This window comes from Lampetra fluviatilis, chromosome 16 (assembly GCF_964198595.1).
Source record: "Lampetra fluviatilis chromosome 16, kcLamFluv1.1, whole genome shotgun sequence".
In the NCBI taxonomy this organism is placed as follows: domain Eukaryota; kingdom Metazoa; phylum Chordata; class Hyperoartia; order Petromyzontiformes; family Petromyzontidae; genus Lampetra; species Lampetra fluviatilis.
This window is the reverse complement of record NC_136290.1, coordinates 5,844,776-5,858,232: the sequence shown is the minus strand read 5'-3', so window position 1 is coordinate 5,858,232 and position 13,457 is coordinate 5,844,776. Positions and strand designations below refer to the sequence as shown.

The window sequence follows — 13,457 nt, the reverse complement described above, 5'->3', positions numbered from 1 at the left end:
TCTATGGCTACAACATTCCTTGCACAGCTGAACAAGCATCAGCTACGTGCCTTCATGCAGGAGGCTGTGATAGAGGAGCTGAGCAGAAGAGAGTCAAGTCAGAACAAACCTAACAGGCGACATTACTCATCATTGGCTGAGTCATCGTCAGGTGAGGCAAACTAAGAAATGGATGTTTTAACAAAAGACCTCCAGCGTTAGCTGAGACGCAGGACCAGACGCAAGCTCAAGCTTGCTGAACCGGAGAAACCTCAGCTGACTGAGGCAGAGCCATTCTTCACCAGTGATCTACTGTGAAGAAATACAATGCTTCCGCTTCCATAGTTTCTGAAGAAACGGTTCCACTGGAAGTGGGTGAAACCAGCAGGGGCCCCACGCAGCCTCAAGGCTCGTTACGCACTGGATGAAAGGGGGTCGCTAAACTTTCCCTTTGATCCCAAAAGGAGGAAAGCTCCCAGGCCCTGCCAGATGCAATGAACAGGGCTCTAAATAAGGAATTTAAGATAGGTCATCATGCCGCAGCTTCTGCCATATGCATCGCTACGTACGTGGCGTTCGTAGCCAAGTTCATCATCGAGTTGTTGAAGACTCCAAGCCCAATGAAGGATCAGGAGTTCTACCAGACCTACCTCTAGAATGCGACCATGTTTTCCCTCAACGCAGGAAGAGATGTGCTGGACAGTGTCTCCGAGGTACTGGCTGCTGTCGTAGTGGGCCGAAGGGTGATCTCGCCTCAAGGACTGAAGTTAACCGCCAGCTGTTTGAAGGGGAGATCCTCTTTATCAATGACTGTCAGAACGACTTAAGAAGGTGGACGGCGCAAATAAGTCCTTTCGTCCACCATTGGGCCTTTGGACGTTCGTCTTGGTATTACAGCAGGGAGCCCGGCTCCAAACCAACCTACAAGTCCCACTGCACCGGAAGCAAGACAAAGGACAAGCCGAAATGGCCACAGTGCTGAGCTGAATCAGCCACTAGGGCACAAGTGTCGGCACCACTATTGATTCCAAGGAGAGCAGCTGGTTCCCCCTGTCTCCTGCATGCATAGGGAGCCATATAACCATATTTACGCAGGTGTGGGCTCGCACGACAAGGAACACATGTCCGAGCAGTCATGGAGCAGGGCTACAACTGGGCTTCCAGGCTCATGTTTCAGTGGATTCAAACCTTTTCCTCCGTTGGAGAATCCAGAGCTCGCTCAGGAAATCTCAAGACCTTTTGGTATCCAAGCCATTCAATACATGGCTACAAACTAACAAGGGCTGGGAGTTTTTTATCCAGATTTTTCATGGTCAGAAAAAGCTCTGCTTTAGGCCAATTCTGGATCCTGATCTTCTATCAAGAATACCCTGCAATAGGGTGATGGGATGACTTTGGGAGACCTGCAAGATGCCCACCTGCCACGTGCCTTTTCACCAACAGTGCTTCCAGTACCTGTGATTTTATGCCCTCGGGCAACACTGAGAAGCGAGTACTGCCATTCTGCCTGGCTGGTGTTCAAGGTTGTCGTGGCTTTGGTGGTGGCGACGAGAGGGGATATTCTCAGTTACCCCTATCTGGATGACCTGATAATATCATCATGTTCCAAACTCCAGCAGGACACCGATGCTGTCCTTAGACTGCTCAAGGACTATGGTTGGGTGATGAACCCAGCATAGTTTTTCCTTCAATGCAACTACTATCACCTCAGTGACGACATTTGGAAGGATCGGATGTGGTTTCCGGACAAAAAAGCATTGCTAATCAGCCAGCAGGCTCGAGAGCTGAAAGCCAGTCCGGTGACCAGGGCAAGGAACATCCTAGTCATTTTAGGGCACATGGCCTCTACCACAAATATGGTGCCCTGGGCAAGCCACTTCTGGGATGTACTGTGGCAATGGGACCCATTTTTGTTCAGTGTCAAACTTTGCCTTTCTACCATATTCTCTCTACCCCCTCCTCTCCACATGGCCTTTGTTGTGTCCGTGGAAATAATAATTATGTTATTTGTGCGTCCCCCTACCCTGGGGGTGCTTTGCTATCAGTAGTGAGGATTATGGGTAGGGGTGGGGAAGTATGTTCATGGCTGCTTTATCTGCTGCGTGTTCCGTGGCCCAAAGGGAATTGCTGAATTTTATGAATAACATTGGATTGGTGGCCAACAGTATGGACTAGACAAAACACAAGTTTTTACCAAGGTATAAAACCATGTTTTTTGTGGTCAGTGATTGGTGTTGGTAGTGTGCAGAGTTTTACGTTCCGCTGAAGTTGTTTGTGTGGTTGTGGTTTATTAATACAGGGTCATATATACACACGATGTTGATAGTGCTTATTCATGATAGCAATAACCGGTATAGCGTAGGGCAGGTACATCAACAACACAGACCTTCCATTTGTAAGGCACCTCTAATACTGCCAATGCATTCCACTTGTAAGTCCACCTTGATATGTGGCCACCATAAAACTATCGTCATCCACAACAGTAGGCCTACAAAAAGAGGCACACAGTGATATTTGTTCATTGTCAGCCACTTTACACCCTGACGCTTGCTGCTGGTCATTCCAGACCTACCACCGGTGGTGAAGCAGCAGCAGAAGCCCGAAGGTGGCAGCAGTAGCAGCAGCAGTTTGCACACAGCACGGGCTGTTGCACCGGGCGTGCCTTCGGACGATGACAACAGCTCATCAGGAGGCTCGGACAGCGACGATCACGAGGAGGCGGCGGCGGTGACAGTCGGGGCGTCGCCGTCGTCTTCTTCTGCTCCCGGCGGAGCTGCCAGCAGTGCCGGCTCGCGGCCTGGGGGCTGCGTGGTCACGGAAACGATCACGACGGGCTCCGTGCAGGAGACCGTGTGCCTCACCATGGACGCGAAGAGCGAGACGGCGGTCTTCAAGAGGTACCTGCTCTGCGCGGAGAGCGACGGGCAGGGCGAGGGCTTCGCAAATGCAGAGGGTGGAACGGGCTTTTGCTTCGTGAGGCTTTCTTGTTGCCGTGTGAAAATTGGGTGGTGAGGTTTCAATCCTGATTGAGTGCCATCTTTTTGGAAAGTTTCCAGTGGGTTTTCCCCTTGCAGAGAGAATGATCCTGCTGCAGGAATGTGGAAATGATGCAACTGGCTTGCATAGGGCTGTCAATGGAAATGAGCATTCAACAGGGATACTTTGAAAACCTGTTATAATAACCAAAGTGTCTGAAAACCGATTATACTCGAGGGGATATTGCTCTATCCATGTGTATAGTTCAGCACTCTATGCGCTGTAGTGTCACGTTATAGTTCAGCAGGATGGGGATCTCGCACTTGTCCATGATCCACCAACCCTGCCTGTAAAGTTCTGGATTACAGGTGTGCCCCTTACGTCCCACACAACAGCTCATATCAGGTTTTTTTTACTTTCACCTGTTATTCCATGTTGCTGTTATACCATGATATTTGACTAATTATGTTCCAACCAAATATGTATTGAATATATTAATGCATTGCAACTTGTTAGAACTTTTTTTACGAGTTGTGGCTTTCAAATGCATTAAAAAAGATCACTTTGTCCAGATTATTACAATTCTAGTTGTGCCTACCGTGAAATGCTGGGTGACACATGAAGGCTATCATTGGGAGTGTAATTCTACTTATGGCATCAGATCTTTAATGAACACCACTTTTTTAAGCATACGCATGAAATAACACATTTAAATGCACATTTGGCTATGATGGAAATAACTTTTCTTCCTCCAAAAGTCACAGTAAACCTTTAATTAAATTTCCGGTAAGGTTTGAAAACCACTGCATTAACCTTTACACATCCTAACACTAAATTGATCCTTTTAAAATGCAGAGAGTAGATGTGTATAGATTGTCATCCAAGGCCATTTATTTAAATGTAGTCATTTCCTTGTAAGGAATTTATGGAAAACATTCTAAAATGCATCGATTTCTAAAGGTAAACATTTTATTTCACAGGGGGATTGTGTTCATACTAGTAAAGGCAACTGCCGCTCAAATAATAAAGCTAAACTGAGATGATGTATTTGTTTTGTTAAAATGTTATCATTCCATCCTTCAACTGTGGTAGTGACATTTTGTTTAAATTGTTTCTTTGGGCCATGACGACGTAGTGGTTGTGTTTATTTATTTGTTGGTCGTGAACTTTGTGTTGGTGTAGCATGGCTTCGCATTTTGTGAACCGACAACTCGATGAAAAATAATTAAAATGACGTGATTTAGATAACTACGTTAGAGTGAGAATTCCCACCGTCACAAGTAATAGTTTTACAAATGAGCACACGATTAAGTATTCACATGGAGTTTACATTATGCCCATAGTGACACCGCTGTATACTGTTTTAACAGCATCCTTACACAAGTATAGGCTGAAAATATAAGACTTGATTGCGTGAGAAGATTAAAATAGGTAAACTTTTTGGGCAACGGCCCTTCATAGCAGAGATAGCCAGAATATTTGTTTGGTTGACTTACAGCTGTACAGTTTTATAGTGTGGTGGTTTAAAATACTTTAAAATGAGGCTGTAAAAATGTAGACGTTGATGGATATTATTTTTTAGTATAAGAAACAGGGTAGTAAGCAGACTTTGAAATAATGCATAAATTATTAAATGCATTCATGGAAATGGCAAATTTTTAATTTGCAAAACTGATGAAAAGTAGGTCGGTGTATATTTTAAGAGCATCGGAATAACCATGTCCTCAAAACCTTTTAACGTAATGAATACTTTATAAAAGGGCTTCACTTTAACAAGAACTTAATCCACTGTTCGTTAAAACTCATGAAACAATTCTAGCAGTGTTGGGTTCTTATGTCCAGAATTCTCTTTATGCCACCATTCAGGTCAATGCAAAAGGTGTGCGGACCTTTAAACCTTGCTTATGAACTGCTGCTGCTACACTTTTCTGCTGCCGCTGCTGTTTGCTGCAGTGGCAGCTGCTTTGGGCAGAGCGCCGAGTGACTCTGTGATCTCTTGTTGCACTTGTCTTCCCTTCCCACTGGCTTCTATGAGGTGCAGGATCTTTAGGTCAACATGTAGATGGTATGTAGATTTTGCTGCCTCTGAAAAAAGAGTTCCTCACTGACCATTGAGCCATGCCATTTTTGGCACATGCACAGCGAAACCCTGCTTGTTTTTTTCTTTCTGTTTTGATTTAGCTTTGGCTGTCCTTTTCTTTCACTGTTCTGCTTTTTTGTAATTTTCGTTATTGATGATTTTTTTGTCACCATTGGCCCTCTGCGTCCCCAGCATGTCTGTCTTAAGATTTTTTTGCCGCATCAAACATGTCTTTTCATTATTGGAAACAAATCAAACGCTATATTTTTTTAACAGTTCTAGAGACATGTATCGGCTTCAATAAACATTGAGGCGCTTAAATAGTGCACTAAAAATACCACTACCTGGGCTGAGTGTAGGTCATCAATTTGTCATGGGTTTTTTTTAGCCGTTGCATGTCAAATCAACCATTGCTATAAAATGTGACTTTGTTGCATACTTATGCTGAATTAGTATAGAAAGCAGTAATTTCTGGGAGCAAACTAAGTGCAGCCCGATTACACTGTTCATTGACTAAATGTGGCTGGGAGTGCCAAACAATTTATGCTGCATGTCTCAGGTTGGCTGGTTATAGAATGTGCAGTAAAATCACCTATAAAAGGCAAACCAAATATTACAATGCAGCATTTGCTACAGTGATGCAATTGCGACTCATTCCGATCATGTTTTGCACACCTTTAGCTAATTTTGGTACATTTCTCCCAAGCCTGGCCATAAGAACATGCAAATTATGATTCAGATGCCCTCTTAGAATGACCCAATTGACCAAATACAACACAAAGTATGCAGATAGCATTATACAGTGGCAACACAGCGCTGAGCCTGTTTAGAAGCCATTAAATATACGTGGAGGTCATATAACAAGGTTACGTACGACAACACCCAGGTGTCTGTAGTGTAACTGCAGAGTTACAATGTGCTTTCCATCTCATCAGTTGCCTACGCCAATCACAGTGCGGCATGAAATAAGAGGGGACACCAGAAATCCTTTTACGTTTTCAGATCAGAGTTGTATAAGTGATGCATTTCAGTTTTACGTGCCGTGCGCATCCTTTTAAATAAAACTTAAAAGTTAATAGATTTTCCCACGTTAATCTTGAAAGATAACATCTGCTAGGTTAAAGGAGGGCGGTTGGAACAGGCGTTATTTATTAAACAGGCATAATGCATTAAGATTATTTGGCTGCTTTTAATTTCCACATGATAGGCTACTTGTTAAGCTCTCATTTGTGGCCAGGTCATTTATGAAAAAGAGCTATATAGTTCAGTGGTCCTTGTAAAAAGAAAAATAGATAGCTAGAACAGATAGGTATTTAAAACAATCATTCTTTTTTGGACTTTCAAAGTTATTTATTTAAAATTGTCCATAATCACTCAGGCTCCATGATCACATTTGTCACGGATAGGTGAGAGGTATTCTGTGTGGTTGATTAAACATGTAATGATCTTTTACTTATGCACGTACAGCGCACATGCGCTTGCATATTTTTTGGCAAATGACTCCTGCTGCCAGCCGCCTGCCTTCGCTGCCACCTACATTTCATTCATTCATTTTCCCACTCGGAAGCTTTCAGCATGAACGATAAGAGCAATGGCAAATAACTGTAAACGAAATGATACCATTTAAAACGAGGAAGGAAATGAAATGGTGTGGTTGATACCTCGCGACTTTTGGACAGTTGGGTTGGGGGAGCAGTGCAATGCGTTGGTGTCTCACGGTAAGCGTTCCACACAGATCCGTGTGTGTATGCGTGCACACCTGTGTGTTTTTCCCCCTTCTGTCCCGTCCCCCACAGCAGTGACGCGGCGGATGTGGTGAGCTCGGATGACGTTCCCATCACCGAGATGTCCCTCAGTGGCTCCGAGTCCCCTCAAAGTCCAGTCGCGCAGCCCCCACGGACTACTGGCCCAGCGGACAGGTACGGCGTCTCTCACCCCAAACCGCGTGCCACCCCAAATTTACCTTGATGATTATTAGTGACTGAGCTGAAACCATTAACTTAAGACATTTGAGAATCCAATTTCGTCGTGAGCGGCTGGCTGTCTGGAGGAAAACCCAGGACCTCATGAGTGCGTCTGAGAAATCTGGCCACCTAGGCTTAGTACGTCTGCTTTTGCTGTACACATTCAGGAGTTCCCCGGGCCATGAGGAGCCTGGCAAGGATCTGGCGATAGCGGTGCCCGTAGAGAATGGACCTCTGGAGGAAGTCCTGCCAGAAACCCTGCCCAGGTGATGCCGGTAGGCAGAGATGGAGCCACCACACACATGCAACGTCAGTCTTAATTCATACAGGCATCGCAAAAGCGATTCCTATATGAAGAAAAGAACAAACATTCACGTATGCACTGACATGAACGGAGACATGTCTGTCAACCGGCATATGTTTCAAATAAGAATATAATTTGATATTCTTTTTACAATGACCTTGCCACTTCTTGAGACTTTCAAGAGAACACTGCATTGGGATGTTTGGCTGATTCCTTATGAAGGAGCGTTTTGCGGGGAAAAAACTGGAGTACCCAAAGATAATACATGCATATGTGAGTAAAACACTTCTTCTTTCGTTCGGATTCACAGTAGCGGATTAAAGATGTAATTTTAGATTTGTTATCCACTCAATTGTCTGTTCAGACACAGTGGATCCCGTCCGTTCTTCCTCTAAAGGAGTGAAGACAGCAGCTGTTTACAATGTGGTCGATCGTTTGGCATCGGTGGCCGCACTCGTAGGCTGCCGAATCTTTGACGCACCATTTGTTCATCGGGTGGCCGCATCGGCCATGCCCCGTCCTGATGCGGTTGATGGTCGACCATTGGCGGCGTGGAAGGTTGAAACCGGGAGGTTCGACGGTAGGATCCTGTACGAAATGTTTATTTTTGATGTTGGCCGCAGTCCAGACTCTCGCTTCTATCTCTCGCCTTCATTTTTATTTGTGGCGTGGAGTGAGGCTGCTCTGACCCAGAAGGGGTGGCGTGATTTTAGGCGAACAGGCGCCACTGGGTTGATGTCCCGATGTATCGGAAGGTGCGGGAGAACACTCAGATGTGCGCACACACAGGTCATGAACCCATTTGCTGTGCCGCCGTTTCCTGGTGCGTGAGTCGAGAAAAACTGCGTAAGACCTACCAGGCAGCGATTTGCATAGGCTCAGAAAATGCGGAGCGCAAAATGCGGAGTATATGTGCACGTTCCCGTCAGATCGTAAAGATGGACACTTATCAGTGGTCGCTAGCGGGAGTAACGTATCATCACTCCCGCTACACCAGCCAATCGGCTGCAATGGTGATTTTTGTTACAAGTTTCCATGGATTGCTGCTACAGCACTTCCTCTTTGAAGTAGAAGAGAGAAACTTGGGACTGATGAGGTGGGCACCCTTTTTATGATTTGGGTGTCCATCTCTATGAAATTAACTTCGCATTTAGTTGCAGCAAGAACAGAGGGTTACGTGGCATGACATTGAGCTCTCGTAGCATAGGCAAAGCACTCCATCGCAACCACAACGGTACGTCACATAAAGCGCTTAAACGACCACAACCATACACAACCGATCAAACAGCCATACACAACAAACCGTTTCATAGCTTCTAGATTTGAAGCTTTCGTGACTGCAATGATTCATATTCTTAGGTTTTTTCGGTAAAGTCACGTAGGTAAAACATTAAAATTAATGAAAGTAAAATAAAACAAAACAAAAAAATAAAATTCACGACGTTTCGGAGGCAACACAAGTCTCCGTCATCAGGTGGGACCGTCACAGCCGAATTAGCTGCATCAATTGAAGCAGCTAATTCGGCTGTGACGGTCCCACCTGATGACGGAGACTTGTGTTGCCTCCGAAACGTCGTGAATTTTATTTTTTTGTTTTGTTTTATTTTACTTTCATTAATTTTAATGTTTTACCTACGTGACTTTACCGAAAAAACCTAAGAATACCGTTTCATAGCAACAACCAACCATCGCAAAAAGTGGGCCAACCCAACTACACACGAAAATATAATCGCTCCAACACAACTGTAAACACACACAGCAACGACCACAAATAACACAAATACAAGGACTCAAACACAACTACTAAATGGAGAACTCACCTTCCACGCAGCTGTTTCAGAGTAATGGCGGATTTAAGGCCGCTCCCGACCACCTACATTCTCGCGGAATTGTTTGCCATCTTGCATAAATCCCATGGGAAATCAGAATTGTATAAAATCATGGCCTACGCAATTTATAGAATTGCGTAAGCCGTTCAGTACTCGGGCCCCCCCTGCCCTCCTTACAGCTTAGGGGATTTTTGAAAGTCTTGCAGCTTATCCTAAAATCCGTGCGATCTATCAACCTTTCTTCCAAAGAGCTGGATTACAGATGTTCACTGCCATGCATGGTCAGGTTGTGTTTAATGCAAATGTTCAACTTAGTACCCATATATTGTGGTGCTATGATGTATATTATGTAAAGTTCAATTACTTATTTCGCATACATAAGCACCGCATTGATTCAGAAATATAGCATTTGCTTTGGTGATACTGCATTGGTGGTAGTGGTGCACAAGCACAAATAACAAAAATGCAACACATTTGTCAAATAGCACTGCTTTAAAATGGAAAAAATATATAACTGGCAACAATGTAGGCAATTGCCTTTCTTCATAGCACATAGATGATATATGATCTGTGCTAGGAATAAGAGCTATTGCCTGAAATGTCCCCTATAAAAAAAGTATATAGTTGGAAAAGTTTTGGGAAAGAGCCCTTCTTTCTGGCTCAGTGCAGTATTTATGAAATATACACTATATCAGTTTGCAGCGCCTGTGTTTTAAAATGCAAACTGTTGTGCTGTGTGCGGATTTGTTTTTGGCAGGCCGGAACCACTTGCTGCAGGTGAAGTCATGACAAGCGTCTCGTCAGCTTAGTGGTGAAGTGCGGCGCAAACCTTTGATTTCGTCGTGGCTGGGGGAAATCTCACACTCGTCGAGGCTGGGGAAGTCTTATCAGAACAAGTCGCAAAAACAATAAAAAGTGTAAAGTTGTTCCCAGCGTACGCCTCGATATCCAGCCTAGGTCTTTTAACGGTGCGCATTGAAAGCTCGGCTGTATTTTTACCATTGTCCCCTCCCAAATTCGTTCAGCCACTAAACCTCAGAATATATTATTGAGTAAAAGAAGAGAGCAATATTATAATATAGCAGCCCTGTTATTGCGTTTTGCGTGTGCAAGGAAATAATTGGGGAGGGGGGTGCGGAGGATAACAACCGATGTAAATTGACGTTTTAAGTTTAGAGTTGTGCAGATTTTTAATCGCAAACCCCCTAAGTGTTTTCAAAGGGTAACAGTGGAGAAAAGGATAAACTTTCCCAGCGGAATGGCACATCACAGGACTAGCACATACGTTTTGACAGCAGGAACATATTTTTGTTTAAGTAAGGTAATATATGGCCTGTACTTTTTGAAAGCAGCAAAGTTTTGCAAAAAATATACATTACATTTTTTTAAAACGGCAACAGAGAATGGTCATTCAGTCTTGGCAAGGATCGTATTGTTTAATACATCGCTTTGGAATTAGCGTTAGAAAGAAATGTGCAAATATATATTGTACGTCTGAAACTAATATAATGAATGGACCATTTCAAATCATGTAATTAACTAAACATACCCTGACTAAACATACCCTGACGTGAGACATTGGACGCGATAATAAATGATCATGGTTGTTTTGTCGAATGGTTTGACGTTTCTAAATTAAAATCGACAGACCAAATTGATGGTGAAGCTACAAAGGAGGCTTCTGATGTGAGCAAACGCCATTGCTGAACGTGCTGTCGACTACGCTTACTGTGTAACTGTTCCTGTGTTTGCATCTTGTACAAAATACAGCTGAATTAGCAGCCCGGAGGAGTAACGTTGTGGTTATCTAATTTCTGCCAAACCATACCCTTCTCCACACCACCTCCCCCTCCTCCCCACATCCCCAAAGGCCCCATCTTTCCCAACAGAAACTAAATCCTGGCCAGATTGTAGAATTGCAGTGTATACTTGGATATTTTGGAATTGCTTGTATTAAACCAATTGCCATAAATACAACTTGAGTGGCTGTTTAATAATAAGGCTGTCGGTGCCACTGTTGATGTTTTACCAAGTGTTTGATTAAACTTAACGCAAATGCTTCTATATGCACTCTCGATTATGTTCCGTGTGATTCAGGTAGCTTTGTATTATTATAAAGTCTTTCCCCCCCCCCCCCACCCCCTTTCGTTAAAATGCAATTACAAAAAAATGCCCTTATTTTTTCCTCCCTTGTTGGATCTTCCCTTTCCCTCCCCTGTCCACCATGACCTTTCCCTCTAAAAAAAATTGTTGATAAAATAACCGTTGTGTACAGAGGTCACTGGCTACGTGCTCTTTTTATATAATTGAAGTACCGTGTGCTTTTGTGTGTATGCATGTGCGTGATGATTATACCACCCTACATTGTATTGCATATTTTTTCTTTCCAATCACCTTTGTTTATTTTAGTCTTCACATGTAATCACGAAAGCCCATGATGAATTTTGATTTGAAAATCAAAAAAATTCCAGCACCATGGTATCGTCATTCCCTTTCACATAGGGGCAAGCAGCGTGGTTTCGGGTCATTGGAAAGCAGTGGCATGGGTGAAAAATGCCTCAGCGCTTGCAGACCAAGCTTTATAGCTATGCACCGTCAAATACTTTTTGAACCATGGTGCTCCTTGTCCCATTTTTGTTACATAGGCTCCATCACGAGCTAATACAGAATGTTGAGGCAGATATAGGTGTGGCTATTAATTTACCTTTGCCTCATGCCTTTTGATTAGAGATTGAAATATCAGCCGAAGCTTGGGCTTTCACATTTGACCACCGCATGTTAGTGCTTTTTTCATTCTTCCCCATGGTTCCAATTCTATCGGAATAATTTGACAACTTTTGGAAAATTTCTCAACATGTCGCATTTGTTAAAACATCCTGCAGAACAGCATTTTTTGTTATACGCTGTGTGAATTACATTTTCCCGTGTACTCTGTAGTGCGATTGTCACATGGCATCATGCCAATTTTATTTTTTTCCAGAACGTGTATTCAAATCAAGTGCAAAACCAAATTTGATGGTTATGTTGAGCAGTTATTGGTGACTGGGATGTGAACAAACTTGCTTGACAATCCAGTTTAATCACAGGTGGCTGCCCAGATTAAAATCTAGTGTCTCCGGGGTTTTCTCAATGCTGTCATCTGAGCCACCAGCCACCTATGCTGTTATTGTGATAACTTTGAACAAAAAAATATTATCTTCTTGGTTCTTTCGGTAAAGTCACGTAGAAGGGAAGTAATAAAATAATACAAATAAAACATAATAAATAAAATAATGTTTCATTCTTCACCTGAGGACGGCTGCTTGCGTTGTGGCCGAAACGTCGTGAGAATTATGTTTTATTTTTATTATTTTATTACTTCCCTTCTACGTGACTTTACCGAAAGAACAAAAAAGATGAATCCCTGCAGTCACGAAAGCTTTAAATCGAAAAAAAAATATTAGTGTTTGTATCAGAATGGTAGTTAAGATGACTTATGGTGATGACGCATGGTCTAAACTGGGTCCAAATATTCTAGATTTGAAGCTTTCGTGACTGCAATGATTCATATTCTCAGGTTTTTTCGGTAAAGTCACGTAGGTAAAACATTAAAAGTAATGAAAGTAAAATAAAACAAAATAAAAATACAATTCACGACGTTTCGTTCCTTTGTTCTATCATGTGTATCAGACCTCCCCTCCCCCCTCTCTGCCCATTGTGTTGGCGTGCGCAGCAGCCGCGTCCAAGCCGTCGCCAAATGTTTTGTTGGCTCCCTCCCCCTCCCACCCCCCTCCCTCCCGATACGTTCCATTCATTGGCTACCACATTCTGATGAACTCCCCCCCCCTCTCCTCCCCCCCTTCAACTTGCTTATAAGGGATTACATCTTGAATCATTGCTTCACTTGATGCAGCTAATCTGGCTGTGACGGTCCCACCTGATGACGGAGACTTGTGTTGCCTCCGAAACGTCGTGAATTTTATTTTTGTTTTGTTTTATTTTACTTTCATTACTTTTAATGTTTTACCTACGTGACTTTACCGAAAAAACCTGAGAATATGGGTCCAAATAGATTGTCCATTTCAGTTTAACGTGTTACCCACAAGCAATGACTGCCATTTTGAAGACTGGCCACAACGTTTTAAATGTTTGGTTCCACCGTAATCAGCCATGAACTTAGGCACTGCTGGGTGAAGACCTTTCAAAGTCTTTGCCATCGCTCACTGGCTTGTGGCGCAGCAATCCGTCTAGCGCAGTGGTTCTCAAAGTGTGGATACCCAATGGTCTGCGACGGTCCTCGTGGTCCGCGGGGCTGCGAAGCTAATGCTGGTTGATCCGGAAATAAT

General features: G+C 43.4%; 1 protein-coding gene across 12 annotated transcripts in view; it reads left to right on the top strand.

Moving 5' to 3' along the window:
* The window catches only part of LOC144936479 (serine/threonine-protein phosphatase 6 regulatory subunit 3-like), a 62,200-nt gene extending 50,791 nt beyond the window's left edge, over positions 1-11,409 (top strand). For 8 of the 12 annotated variants that reach the window (XM_078863563.1, XM_078863570.1, XM_078863572.1 and 5 more), the window contains exons 21-25: positions 2,546-2,876; positions 4,991-5,020; positions 6,832-6,954; positions 7,167-7,265; positions 9,890-11,409. In XM_078863563.1, the coding sequence (XP_078719689.1) occupies positions 2,546-2,876; positions 4,991-5,020; positions 6,832-6,954; positions 7,167-7,265; positions 9,890-9,941 (635 nt within the window). In that variant the 3' untranslated portion in view covers positions 9,942-11,409. Of the gene's footprint in view, positions 1-2,545; positions 2,877-4,990; positions 5,021-6,831; positions 6,955-7,166; positions 7,275-9,889 lie in introns of all 12 variants that reach the window. The other 4 variants (XM_078863561.1, XM_078863568.1, XM_078863567.1 and 1 more) reach the window with 4 other exon arrangements.
* Positions 11,410-13,457: the final 2,048 nt, after the last annotated feature.